The sequence below is a fragment of the Garra rufa genome, chromosome 20, assembly GCF_049309525.1.
Source record: "Garra rufa chromosome 20, GarRuf1.0, whole genome shotgun sequence".
NCBI lineage: Eukaryota > Metazoa > Chordata > Actinopteri > Cypriniformes > Cyprinidae > Garra > Garra rufa.
Window position 1 is genome coordinate 20,285,706 of NC_133380.1, and position 15,431 is coordinate 20,301,136.

Here is a 15,431-nt window from a genome sequence, read left to right on the forward strand (position 1 = left end):
TAGAAATGAGTGCTTTTATTTAGCAAGGGTGATTTAAACTGATCAAAAGTGATGATAAAGACATTTATAATGTTACAAAAGATTTTTTTATTTTAGATGAATGCTGTTCTTCTGAACTTTATATTCAAAAAAAAATCTACACCGTTTCTAAATTGAAAAAAGTTATTTTAAATACTAAAAATGTTTAAAAATCATACTGTTTTTGCTGTACTTTGGATCAAATAAATGCAGGCTTGGTGAGCAGAAGAGACTTCTTTAAGAAACATTCAAAATCTTACTGTTCAAAAACTTTTGACTGGTAGTTTATACACTTAATACTAATTTTAAATGTATATATGTTTACCTTATTTACATTTAAATAAAATAAGAATTTATATAAATTGTAAATGCTATTTAAAAACTGACCCAGGCAGTTTTTGACCATGAAATTCATGCGCTGTGGGACCATCAGCCAAAAAGTAAAAGTTTTGTCAAAGACTGATGGTGCGTAGAATGAGACATCCAGTGTCTCTGGGGAAGACGTTAAAAATCACAGCAGGTTCTGTCCTCCCTGAACACAAACTCATCTGCTCACGGGTGAAGAAGCCACACGGATCATTTTACCTTAAGTGCCCAGATCAAAGCTGCACTCAGTCTCTCAGATGGAGTGACAGGAGGATCACAGGATCTTCTTCACCAACTAACTGCTCAATAAGGCCAGTCTGTCATTTTAAAGATACACTGAAACAGTGATGGACGTGTGCTTTGCCAAACCTGTCTGACAATGTCTCCCTACACACACCAGGCAGAGATTAGCACATTGTACAATCATTACCCCCAAGTTCCCTCTGTCTAAAGCTGCTCGCTAATGAAACTAAGCTTTTCATTAGCCCGGGCTTCATGCTTGCCAACTGTCTGTGTAATAAACTAGGGTAGTCTTAGTGAGATATATTCCAGCTGGGTAGAGTACTGCACTTTCACTCTATAGGGCTTGAATTTCCTCCAACACGTGTTACGAGAGAGCGGCTTTTATTGGTACAGTGATGACAGTAAATTAGGCAGTGTTTTTGCTTGAGTGCTCAATAGGAGATCAGGTTGTTCTATTGGGTTTTTTACTAAATTAATACTAGGGTTTTAGAGTGTTTCTTGGCGTGTGAATGGCATAACAGAGCTGTTATCAGCACTGAGGCCTTCACAACCTTGGAAAGGAGCCATTTTCCTGTGCATTAGTACAGTGCTTTCTGGTTATTTAGATTCTCTACTGGAGTTGAGTGAGGGCAGGTTCAGTTTAGAGTCAAGAGGCCACAGGAAAGTCCAGCTTTGATCCTTGTATCTGTGGTCTGCTTCCTGTTTTGCTTCAAAGAAGCATGAACATAGTGTTTCAGGCCTGAAGAGTGAGACAGAAAGACTTGAAGTCTTAACTGGTGTTCAGAAAAGTCCTCATTTTCTATTTTCTTATTTTCGCTTTCCTTTTGCTCTTTCTCTCTCAGTCTGGAATTGTGAAATTCGCAGTCAAAAGTTTGAATTCACCTACTCATTCTTGAATATTTCTTTTTTCTTCATTTTAAATAATATTAAGGACTATTATAACCATGAAAACTATGTAAAAACTATTAAATAATGCGAATAAATAAGTACAGAGTGGTGCAAAATGTCCAAAAATTAATGTAAATATATACAAATAAATCACAATTAAGTAATAAACCTTGAATGTTGGCACATTATTTATTTGTTTAATTTACACAATCATTTACACCATTTTAAAATTAAATAAATGCTATTATTCAACAAGAATGTATAAAATTAAAACATTTATATGTCATATATTTATATTTATATTTCAACATGTTAAATTTATTTTAAAGAAATAAATACTTTTATTTAGCAACAATGCATTAAATTAAATACATGTATATGTCTATTTCAAATTAATAATGACAGAAAACAGTTATTTAAATTTTTTTATAATATTTCACAAAATTTGAGTTTTTACTGGTTGTTTTTCTGTGTTTTGTTTTTGTTTTTTCGGCTGAAATTTGTGAACTTTATTTTATTTTTTGAAAATCTGACCTAAACAAACTGTTTGTTTATACATTTATTTATTAACTTAAACTGTTTCACTTAAAATGGAAATTCATACCATCATACAATTTATGTCTACAAAATTTTTATTAATAATAAATGTAAAAAAAATTTTTTTTAGCAGGTTATTTGTTTGTTGGTTTGTTTGTTTACAACATCTTATTTAGAAATTGTACAAATAATAATAATTACAGTTATTTAAAATTGTAATAATATTTCACAAATTTAGAGCTTTTACTGTTTGTTTATTTTATTTAATATTTTATTCTGGGCTAAAAAAATGTATGTATGTCTAAATTATTTAAACTTTTTTTGCAGAAGATTTTTCTTTCTTCAAAAGCTGAGTTTGGTTGTTTATTTGTTTATTTATTTACTAAATTATTTCACTTAAAATGGAAATTCATACAATTTATGTTTACTAAATGCAATTTTTTTACATTTATACTAATAAATGTAAAAAAAAGCATTTTAGAAAAAGGCTATTATTTGTTTGATTGTTTACAACATGTTCAAAAGTTTGGGATTAGTTTTTTTTTTTAAGAAATAAATACTTTTATTCAGCATGAAAGCATTAATTGGTCAAAAGTTAGAGTAAAACATTTATTTCTCTTTGTTAAATGTATTGACACAGAAAACAGTTATTTAAAATTGTTAGAATATTTATTTGTTTTTTTTGGGGGGGGGGGGGGCCTGACATTTCTGACATTTGCAGCCTTGGCAACTTTTTTTTTCAAAAGCTTTTAAAAAAATCTTACTAACCTTTGTGTTGATTTATTTACTAAATTATTTCACTTAAAGTGGAAATTCATACAATTTATGTCTACAAATTTTTTATAATAATTTTATTTTGGAGTAAGCATTTTAGCAGAAAGCTGTAGATTAAAGGTCTTAAAGATTATAAAAAAACATTTTCTCAAGTTTCGAGCCAACTTTTCATTTAGTCACCTTTTTTTAATTTGTTAATGCAGAAGTCCATGTAAAATATTGTTTTTTGTATTAATGTAATGATTAAAGTTTGTGTTGTTGTCATTTCTAATGTCTGTAATTGAGGTTTCCACTGATTTATGTTTCTTGCGGTCTATTCTACAGTGATAACCCACACATTGAGCCCCCTCTAGTGGATGAACCTGCACCTGACACCGCTTCTGAAATCCACAACAGCGATGATGGTGAGCCCAGATACCATTCAAAGACCGTACTAACAAGCACAACAATCCTGCATAGAGACACACTGTTGCCGCCAGTCAGCTCACTATCATGGAAGCTCTTATTTCATGCCCTCGTGTGTCCACGCACCCCTTCTGCAGCTCCAAACCTGTTGTGATAAATGTGCTCTAACCTGCCTGGCTTCCCACGCAATAACCCTTCCTCTTTCCCTTGTGCTCTTTCTTCCCTCTCGCTCTCTCCTCTTGCTGTCCTTTCCCTGTCTTTCGTTTCTCTAAATAGTAAAGTCAAGGTCCTTGAACGTTTCAGAGTCTGACCCCATTGAGGCCATCGCACGTTTCGACTACTCCGGACGCACCAACCGTGAGCTTTCCTTTAAGAAGGGGGCGTCTTTGCTGCTGTACCACCGTGCATCTGATGATTGGTGGGAGGGACGCCACAACGGCACTGAGGGACTGGTGCCGCATCAGTACATCGTAGTGCAAGACATGTAAGCTAATTGGTTTATTGACTTTGATTGGTGATACTAGTAGTTATTTATTTATTGTACTGATTAAGTATCAGTAAAGCTCTCCAAGTGTGTGTGAATCACAGATGTGTTTGTGATTTTGTGTGATAGGCCGGATGGATATGCAGGCAGAGGAAGTCCCAAATCTGACCTAGAGGCTTCCCATGATTCTGTGGAAGAGAAGGTGTCCACCAGAGCCAGTGCCAGCTCACCCACTGGAGGTCATGTAGCTGATATCTACCTGGCAAACCTCAACAAGTAAGTTTACAGTTCATATGGTATTTATTCATAAAAATGGTATGTGAAACAAGAAAAAGAGGTGTGTGTGTGTGTGTGTGTGTGTGTGTGTGTGTGTGTGTGTGTGTGTGTGTGTGTGTGTGTGTGTGTGTGTGTGTGTGTGTGTGTGTGTGTGTGTGTGTGTGTGTGTGTGTGAATGTTAAAAATAGTTAAAAATTATAAAGACATATATAAATATATAAAAGAAATATATATAAATGTTTAGTATTTAGTTATTTAGTGTTTTAAATACTTATATATATATATATATATATATATATATATGTATAATGTCTCAAATAATAACATTTATTTTCATGTCATTAAATAAATTATTTAAATAATTTATAACTGTTTATATGTTATTATATCCAGTGTTGTTTTCGTCAACGATGACGATGACGAAATCATTTCGTTGACGCCACTTTTTTTCATGACGATAACGAGACGTTGACGAGATAAAAATGGCTCGTTGATGACTAAAACATGACGAGACGTGTGTGAGTTTTCGTTGGCGAGACGAGAATAGACGAAAATGTTAGTGGGTGGTCCGTCAGACGTTTTAAATGCATGACATTTCTGCTTATTGTGCATGCCAATTAAAACCGGAAAATATCTGCCGCTATGGCAAGCCGTTTTAGCATTAAAAACTCTTTGCCATACTAGTATGGCACGCCGTTTTAGCATTCCATCCTTGTTTGTCTTTTATGTTTTAAAACATTCCTTCATTATTGTAATTATTGGTGAAAATAGTAGATCCGGAAGCTCACATTGTGTTGAACTATAGATCTGCTATTTTCAGAACTTAAGTGACACTACCCAACAGCAAAATACTTACTGACCTACATTAATTTGTTAAAAGACTACTTTTTCCCCTTTTTTTGACTAAAACTAGACTAAAACCTTTTTGACTTTTCGTCGACTAAAACTAGACTAAAACCTTTTTGACTTTTTGTCGACTAAAACTAGACTAAAACCTTTTTGACTTTTCGTCGACTAAAATTGGACTAAAACTATCACATATAGAAGTGACTAAAATTTGACTAAAACTAATAACCATTTTAGTCCAAAAGACTAAGACTAAATCTAAGATGGTTGTCAAAAACAACACTGATTATATCATTATTATTGTTTAATTATTTTAAATATAAAATTAAATATTAGGATATTAAAAAATACATTTAAAGAAATACAAAGAAGTAAATGTATATTTACAATTTATTTGTATATTAATATTTATTCTTTTTATTTGTTTATTTATGTAAATTATAATATTATAAAATATAATAAACACATCACACATACACTGACATTCAAAAGTTTGGGATGAGTAAGATTTTTAATGTTTTTTTTTTAAGAAGTCTCTTAGGCTCATCAAGTCTGAATTTATTTGATCAACAACAAAACAATAATATTATGAAATAATATTGTAATTTAGAATAATTGATTTCTATTTTAATATACTCTAATATAATTGAAATGTAATATAATTTATGTACATTTTTTATTGAATTTATTAATTTTATAATTTATGTCTTAAATAGTTACATTTCTTTTCATGCCATTAGAATAAATAATTTTCTTAATTAACAGTTGTTTTTATATTATTATATCATTATAATTATTTATAAATATTTAATTATTTCTAAGGATTTAATACAAATTAAAATGTAAAGAAATACTAAAATCTAAAAAATATTTTTTAAAAATATGTATATTTAATTTCTGAATATATATCTTTGTATAATAACATTTAGTCTCTTAAAATGTCTACATTTTTAACTGACATTCAACAGTTTTGGATCACTAAGATTTGTAATGTTTTTTTTAAGAAGTCTCTTATAATCATCAAGTCTGTATTTACTATTATATAAATAATAATATATTTATATTATTATATAAATAATATTGCAGTTTAAAATAATGGTTTTCTATTCTTATATACTTAAATACAATTGAAATTTAATATAATTTATTAATTTAATATAGTTTAATAATTTTTTTATTTAATTTATTTGATTTATTAGTTTTATAAATGATGTCTCAAATAATTATATTTCTTTTCACGCCATTAAAATAAATCATTTTCGTAATTATTTATAATAGTTTTTATATTATATCATTGTAATTGTTTATAAAAATGTAATTATTTATAAAGATTTAAAACAAATTAGAAATTCTAAAATCTAAAAAATATTTTGAAAATATATGTATATTTTAAAAAGAAAGTGTATGTTAATATTTAGTCTAATAAAATGCCTAAATGTTTTAACTCACATTCAAAAGTTTTGGATCACTAAGATGTTTTTTTAAAGAAGTCTCTTATGATCACCAAGTCTGTATTTACTATTATTTTTATTTTATTTTAATATACTTAATTATCATTTAAAATTAATACATTTTATCCCTGTGATACAAAGCTGAATTTTCATCAGCCATTACTCCAGTATTCAGACATGATCCTTCAGAAATCATTATACTATGCTAATGTATTATCAATGTTGCAAACAGTTGTGCTGCTTAATTTTTTTTTTTTTATTATTATTATTATTTTTTTTTTTTTTTTTTTTGAAAACTGTGATTTTGTTTTTGGATTCTTTCATGAATAAAAAGTTAAAAAGGACAGCATATATATTAAATAGAAATCTTTTGTAACAATATACACTACTGTTCAAAAGTTTTTTTCCCTTTCTTTTTGAGTGAGACTTACATTGTTAAAAAAAAGATTGATTTTAATTAGGGCCGGGACTTTAACGCGTTAATTTAGATTAATTAATTACACAAAAATAACGCGTTAATTTTTTTTTACGCATTTTAATCGCACTTAATTTTGCACCGCGGAACGTTTCTCACTGGATGAGTTTCAGCGGCGGACCAATTATACTGGAGCACCAACTAACAGAATGCGCATATCACCGCAGGACATCGAGCCTCAAGTATCACCTCAATGCTTTTACAGAAGGTCTACCTACCTATAGGGTACCTGAATTTCTGAAATGAAGGCTAGTATATTTCTAAATATCCCAGTGTTTCCCGTACCATCATCTCAGGGGGGCGCGTTTACAATGTCTCCTCCAAGAAAACGGACTGGATCGCGGACTCCATTCATAAAAACCGAATTTACTATAGCGCGGAATGCCACGTAAATTCGTCGATTTTTGGATTGATAAATCAAAAGTTGGTCTGTCACTTAATTCAAATCGCCATATGGACTAGTGTCTGAAAACTGAAATGCAAAAAGACCGTTTTAATATGAATCCTGCACTGTTTGCCTCTGTATGTTAGAATGGCAGAGACGCGTTTTTTATACTGCACGCGTGATGCTCCCGTTAATTTTTGGCATTTGTATCTCACATGAACAGATAGACTCAATCTCCAAAGCTACTGTCAGTGTCACTTTTAACGTTTCATTTGAGAAAACTAGCATCATATCATACTTTACACACGGCAACCTGTCAAAATAAAAGTACGGTTTAACATGAAACAGAGCAATATTCCTATTTAAATAGACAAAAAACAATATATATGATAAAAAATAAATAATACTTATTATTATGTATTGATTTTAACAGAAAACCTCTGTTTGTTTGCCAAAAATTAAAAAGGTTTATTTTTCATTTGATTAAAAATAAATAAATGTTTATGCTTTCATTTGATTATGAGAAAAATTAAAACACATTAATTTATTTAAAAAAAAATAGCAAAAGATTGTAAAGCCCTATTGTTCAAAATGTTAAAATAGAGAGTTTTGGATTTATTTTTTAACTGAAATAAATGTTTTCGTTATGGGAAACGCTGTATCCTATTGCTACAGTTAATGGCAATATTGCACTGGTCTGTTGGACTTGGTTGAACAAAAATAAACAATATTTTGTTGCTTCAGTTTATGTATTCAGTCATTATTCAATGGTAACTAAAAATCCATATGAAAAAACTTACTTCTCACTGTTCTCAGGTCAAATATTTATATGCGATTAAAATGCGATTAATTTCGATTAATTAATTACTAAGCCTCTGATTAATTAGATTAATTTTTTTAATCGAGTCCCGGCCCTAATTTTAATATATTTTTCCTACACTTTATCTATCTAAGGTTAAGGAAAAGGCCAGAAGCAACCAGCATCCGGAGAACAATCCGGCCAGTGGATGGACTAGGTGAGGGCTCATCCGGAGCAACAGGAGGTTTAAAGACCTCCTCCATACCTGCAGGTGGACTTGCTAAGGAGGGGACAGACAAGCGACCAGTCAGCGCTCACAGTGTCCTAAACTCCATCACCCGACACTCCTCTCTGAAGACTAAGGTGGAAGGTCCTCAGCTCCGCAAGTCCACTCCTGCAGGACGATCCAAGAGTTTTAGCAATCACAGACCACTGGACCCGGAGGTCATCGCTCAGGTGGAGCACAGCTCACAGGTACAACAAAACCAGAATATGGGAATTTCATTCAGTGTGACAATGTTTTGAGTGGTTCAAAAGTGTTTTTTGAAAAATCAGAAACACTCAGACCCTGTCAGTTTTCATACAAACTTACAATGAATAAAAAAATCCATTTTCCACTCTGGAAATAGTGCTGAGCCCTCCAGAGGAGTGTCTGTGTTTTTTAGAAGGTCCTATTTATCTTTCTTTGAGCTGTAATTTCACGGCTGGATAGAGGTCTAGAATCGATTTTGGCTGTGGTTGTAATTGAGTTGGAGTTCCTGCGGTCCAGTCATTCAGAGTGTGGACATCTCACAGTTTTGTTGCTGTACTTGCTGTACAACAGATATCAGAAAGCACTGACCTTAGTTTACAACTGAAGCTACGGATGTTGTCTTTTTGAAATGGAGTGAAGTACGGGGACCATCAAACTGGCTGCTATTCAAAATAATTCTGACTCTCAAAATTGTGAGATACAAAATCTCAGGTACAAGTTATAAAGTCAGAATTGCGAGATATAAACTCATAAATCTGACCTTTTTTTAAATTTACGTGATGTAAACTCGCAATTGTGAGTTATAAAGTCAGAATTGCAAGACAAATTCACAGTTCTGAGAAATGAAGTCAGAATTGCGAGATATAAACTCACAGTTCTGACAGTTTTTCTAAGAGTTGCGTGATATAAACTAACAATTGTGAGAAATAAAGTCAGAATTTCCAGATCAAAACTTTTTTTTCTCACAAAAGTGAGCTTGTATCTCGCAATTCTGACTATTCATGCAATCTGACTTTTTTCTTGCAAATGCAGGTTTTTATCTTGCAGTTCTGACTTTTTCCTCATAATTATGAGTTTATCTCGTAATTCTGACTTTATCTCGTAGTTCTGACTTTTCACAAAATTCTGACTTTTTTCTCGCAAATGCGAGGTTGTATCTCGTAATTCTTACTTTTTAACACAATTCTGACTATTTTTCTCACAAATGCAAGTTTATATCTCGCAATTCTGACTTTTTTTTGCAAATGAGGGTTTGATCTCGCAATTCTGACTTTTTTTTGCAAATGAGGGTTTGATCTCGCAATTCTGACTTTTTTTTGCAAATGAGGGTTTGATCTCGCAATTCTGACTTTTTTTTGCAAATGAGGGTTTGATCTCGCAATTCTGACTTTTTTGTCGCAAATGAGGGTTTGATCTCGCAATTCTGACTTTTTTTGTCGCAAATGCAAGTTTGATCTCACAATTCTAATTTTTTTTTTTTTTTTCGCAATTACGAGTTTATAGAGTTGATGTACTCAGACTTGTACTCGGACTCGAGTCCGGTCTCGAGTACAATTTTTAGCGGACTCGGACTTGTCACAGACTCGGATGCATTTTTACTCGGACTCGAGCCTTTTGGACTCGGGAATTATTGCCGAGTCCAGGTTGACGGAAATTTTACTGACTCGATGCTTTATTACGAAAGTGACATTCAGAATTCGCACGTGTTTAGAAGTCTTGCCGGTACTTGTAAGCCTGCGGGTTTTTGTGTATACACGCACCCAAAGCGTGCTCATCGAAAGCGCTCTTTTTCCTTCAGCAAGATTTTCCTTCAGTAAGCTTGAGAATGTTTTACTTACTTACTTGGGCGTGCATTATTTTCTAATAATGGCCTGTTGTCAATAGACCAATTTGGAGTAGACGTGCACGTGCATTGTGGTGGCAGAAAAATACTATTTAAACCTATGACATTTTACATTTACCTATTTTATCTCACATTTTTTATATGTTGTATTTTGGACTTTATAACTCAATCTAACTCAATAGCGAGTTTGTCAGTTCTGAGGGAAAAAAAGCCAGAGGTGTGGGATATAAACTGATTTTGAGCTGAGGGGAAAAGGGAGAATGTCTTTTCTTTTCAGAATTGTGCGATGTATTATGCCTTGGCTTCCATAGACTGCTACTGGAGAACTAGAAAAATAATTTTAAATGCCATCTACCCTGTCGAAGGTCTAACCATTCGTCATATAAAACCCAAAACACACCCAGCCACAATCAGAGATGCATTTTCTGCTCCTCAGGTCTCATTCACTAAGCTTCCCATTGAATTTATACATTTACTATAAATCAACAAATAAAGTCAAGTCCTGTCCTATAATTTTTGACATTCTAAAAGCTGTTTCACTCTAAAATATGTCACAATACATAAATCAAGTCAGCCATGACTTCTGTTACATGACTTAATTAAGGACACGAATTAAGAGATGGATAACTAATTATGAAATCAAAAATCAAAATGGCAATATGCAACAGAGGTTTGCTTTTGTTACATTTAAATTATCATTGCCTTATTCTAGTTGTAAAGGTTAAAACAAGGTTAAGATACTGACAAACGTTTAGTGTTTCGTTTGACTCGGACTCGACTTAGGTAGACTCGAACCCAACACTATGAGTTAATATCTCGCAATTCTGACTTTTTTTCCTTGCAAATGCGAGTTTATATCTCGTAATTCTGACTTTGTCTTGCAATTACGAGTTTATATCTCATAATCCTAACTTTTTTCTCGCAATTATGAGTTTAGATTTCATAATCCTGACTTTTCACGTAATTCTGACTTCTTTCTTGCAATTACGCGTTTATATCTTGCAATTCATTTTTTTTGTATGTCACAATTCTGACTTTATATTTCAATTCTGAGATAAAAAGTTATTATTATCAATATTAATCAGGTAACTAGGCTTTCATCAGAGATACTTTGTGAATTAAAATATTTTACTGTAAATTTAATTTAATTAAATCAAATATGAAATAAAAAAAATAAAAAAAATTGTGCTGTTTGTCACAAATATTCATTGTTAAAAAAACTGATAAATAATTCAAAATAAATTGTTATTGTTGCAAATACAATAAAATAAGCAAAAACAAACTAACAAATAAGAATAACATAAGAAACTTTCTATTCATTAGAATAAATAATGTCAAATAAATATTTTACTTTTTATATAATGTATTTATCCTCATCCTTTCTGTCTTTCTTTATTTATTCCTCTTTCTTCCAGGACATCGAGGCGACTATGAACACAGCTCTAAGTGAGCTGCGAGAGCTGGAAAGGCAGAGCAACGTCAAACACGCTCCTGACGTCGTGCTCGACACTCTAGAGCAGCTAAAATGCGGCGGCGCATCCGAACCCTCCAGCCCGCTCCATTCCCGCCTCCTCCGTGAAGCCGACTCCACCCAGCATCCTCTGCAGCGCAGCGCCAGCTCAGCCAGCGACATGCCCTCCACCTTCCGCCCCGGCAAGAGCTCAGGACCCAAGAGCCCTCTATCATCAATGTCCACCACGGGCCTATCCGCTTCAAGCTCCACCTTCAGAGATAACAAACCCCCAGCAACCAAACCCAAGCCCGTGGTGTTTCCAAAAAGCAGTTCGGCCGGAGGCAGTCCGGCGATGGGATCTCCCACCACTACCATTCCACCAACACCACCGCCCCCTCCACCACCAACCGACAAGTCCTGCCCAGTCTGATGGCTTACAGCCTTGATCTGTGATCAGTTTCTTAGAAAAGCACCTGACCCTAATAGTGAAACTGCAAACTCGAATTGATATTGGATGCTTGCGTGAGTGAGCACGAGTGCGTGTGTGGAATTAATATACACATAGGAGTGATTTTACAACTGTTTTAGTTTGGATTCCCTCAATCGTCTTTTCTAATCTCAGAATTAGTTTGCAGTCTGCATAGACTGACTTTATAGGAAAGGAGTCGAACTTTGAGGACAAGCAGTTGGAAGTGCTTTCAAAGGACACTTTGCAAATTAAAACAGGTTCCTATGAATTAGCCATTACAACCTGATCACAAATCTCTCTGCTATACAATAATCAATAGTAATAGTTCATATAATCCGCACTGGCGCAGTTTCTCCAACTAAACAGAACATCTTTGCATGAGGATCCACAAGATATTTGCATGCAAACATGGATTCCCTAACAAACGGATCTCCATACAGCACTTCTGAAATTTTTAACAGTCTAACATGTCGTTTTATTGTATCATTATATCGACGGGCACATAAAAAGAAAGTGTTGTTTTTAGTATAAGTTTAATAATCATGATTATAACTGGAAAAAAAGTTGAAAAAGAAAATGTCACGCAAGCACATTATCGCCCGTGTATAAAAAATCAAAAGGATAAAAATAAGTTTATTGAATCTTCCCTAGGTCATTACTCACCTTTGGGTCTGTATCATGGTATCTATGTATTAGTATGTGTGTTTACGTACAGTATGTATATTCTGAATCTTACAGGAGCTTTTAGAGATGCAAAAAAGGGAAAGACTTCAAACAGACGGGGGACACATGCAAAAAATCGTGCAGGAAGCCTCTTTAACGTCTGACAATCTGCATCACGCGGTCTGCCTTTGACAGAATGGATCGGACAAGTCTGTATTTTCCTCAGCGAGGCCTTATTGTCCTAGAAAACAACAAAGAGTTGTGGTTTGCAAAAGTAGCCTGCTTCGGTTTGAAGCATTTCAAGCTCCTGGAATATCTACGGACAGACTGAGACCCAAGTAACTTTTCCTTTTTGAACGTGTTGTCGTGTGAAACGTCTTCTCGCAGGTGGTTAAATATGTTCACGTGTAAATGATGGGAAGTGTTTTTTCTGTGTGTTGTTCCTGATACCTCATAAAGGCAACTGGAAACTGTCTTATTGGAGTTGTTTTGTGGGGACTTTTACATGCAGATGACAGCAGGAAACTGGCTGTGTGTGTGTTTAATGTGTAATGTGTAATAGTATGCTGTTGGCCGAGGCCTCCGTTTACGCACATACTGTTTTCTTTCGTTGAGTATCAATCATTACACATCCACTTGAATCTGCATTGTATGTTTGTGAACAAATTAAGTGAGGGTGATTTCTTTCTTTTCTTTTTTGTAATCATAACTTGTTCAAATGTAATTCCTAATGTAATGTCTAATTGAAGCAAGACTGTAAAATGACAATTGTCTTGTCGGATATATTTATAGTTGTCCATTCAGATATCTGTTACCAGAGGAACCTGTGTTCAGATGTACTTTGTATATACAATAGTGTACATTACAGAGGTACATTCTTTTTTCTTCATATTTTGTTTGTGGTTTTTTTTTTTCCTTTTTGGTACAATATTGTACAGTTACAGCAATAGTAGTTGCCACTCAAATATACATTATATAATTCCACGTGTAGTTCTTGTAGTAAACATTTTTAAATAAAAAAAATTGCTTGCTAAATGTGTATTTGAGTAATTGTTTCAATAAAAAGGTGCAGAGATTTGAACACATTTTCATTTTAAATATTTTTTTTTCCATTTGCCAACTTTCTATGATCTTATTTTTTATTTTATTTTATTTCATTTTTTTTTTATTACACTACAAGTGGGCATTGATCTATTTCTGATACATTTTGATATCTTGTTACAGATTATTGAGTCTTATTACGGTGGCTAGCATTAAGCAATTATACCTACCATTTCACAAAATAACATTTAAAACAATATTTTTTGACACCTTACTGGCCACTTTTTTTCCATTTTGCCAGCTTTTTAAAATATAATTACATTTTTTTTTTATTGTAATACCTAAGTGGGCATGGATCTTTTTCTGATACATTTTAGTGCAAATTTGAGATGTCTTATTACAATTGCTAGCATTCAGCAATTATACCCACCATTACACAAAATAAAATCCAATGTAGTATTCTAAAATAAAATAAAATAAAATCCAACATAGTTTTATAAAATAAAATCCAACGTAGTATTATAAAATAAAATCCAATGTAGTATTATAAAATAAAATAAAATCCAACATAGTATTATAAAGTGAAATAGAATAAAATCCAACATAATATTATGAAATAAAATAAAAATAAAATCCAACATAGTATTATAAAATTAAAGAAAATTAAATCCAACATAGTAGTATAAAATAAAATAAAATTAAATCCAACATAGTATTATAAAATAAAATCCAACGTAGTATTATAAAATAAAATCCAATGTAGTATTATAAAATTAAATAAAATCCAACATAGTATTATAAAATTAAATAAATTTAAATCCAACATAGTAATATAGAATAAAATAATATATAAATAAAATCTAACATGGTATTAAAATAAAATCCAACATAGTATTATAAAAAAATAAAATGTTTTGTTAAATAAAATAACAAATAAAATCCAACAATATAAAATAAAAAATAAAATCCAACATAGTATTAGAATAAAATAAAATCTAACATAATATTATAAAATCAAATTAAATGCAACATAGTATAATAAAATAAAATGCATTCAACATAGTATTATAAAATAAAATAAATAAATAAAACATAAATAAATAAAATCCAACATAGTATTATAAAATAAAATAAAATCTGTCATAGTATTAAAAAATAAAATCCAATATAGTATAAAAAAAAATATATATATATTAATTCTTAGAATGTTGGACGCATTTCATTATTTTATTTTATTATATATATATATATATATATATATATATATATAATAAAATAAAATAATGAAATGCGTCCAACATTCTAAGAATTTGTCCACTTCCTAAAGATTAAAAAAAATGCAACATAAAAACTACAGAAGGAAAAGATACTTCTGTTATTAAGAACCTTAACTTCATTTCTTGAGCAAATAAAAAATATATTTAAAGTGCTCAAATTTGATTAATAATTTATCCTTAGCAGGAAATACTGACGGGGTTTATTTTCAGCTTTCAGCTTTTTTTTCAGGAAACCCTTGTAAAGAATTTACTAGAATATGCACATCAAAGTGAAACTTATCTTCTAGTGTCTCACGTTACATTTTGAAGAACAGGCGTCAAACAAAAATGCTTTTAATGACAGAAATATGTACTTGCCTTTCTGCCTTGTAGAGCTATTTTTAATTCCGACCACTAGAGGACGACATCCATTTTTGGTTGTTGTCAATTTTATAGTGGAATAAAATAGTTCGCGGTGTTGCACCTAAACGACATATTGATCTACA

General features: G+C 31.9%; 1 protein-coding gene across 2 annotated transcripts in view; it reads left to right on the plus strand.

Annotated features, from left to right (window-relative positions):
• srgap2 (SLIT-ROBO Rho GTPase activating protein 2) overlaps positions 1 to 13,663 on the plus strand; it is a 63,094-nt gene extending 49,431 nt beyond the window's left edge. The window contains exons 16-20 of one of the 2 annotated variants that reach the window (XM_073825322.1): positions 3,151 to 3,230; positions 3,508 to 3,715; positions 3,845 to 3,991; positions 8,103 to 8,421; positions 11,459 to 13,663. In XM_073825322.1, coding sequence (XP_073681423.1) covers positions 3,151 to 3,230; positions 3,508 to 3,715; positions 3,845 to 3,991; positions 8,103 to 8,421; positions 11,459 to 11,926 — 1,222 coding nt within the window. In that variant the 3' untranslated portion in view covers positions 11,927 to 13,663. The remainder of the gene's footprint in view (positions 1 to 3,150; positions 3,231 to 3,507; positions 3,716 to 3,844; positions 3,992 to 8,102; positions 8,422 to 11,458) is intronic. The other variant, XM_073825323.1, reaches the window with a different exon arrangement.
• The last annotated feature ends 1,768 nt before the right edge of the window (positions 13,664 to 15,431 follow it).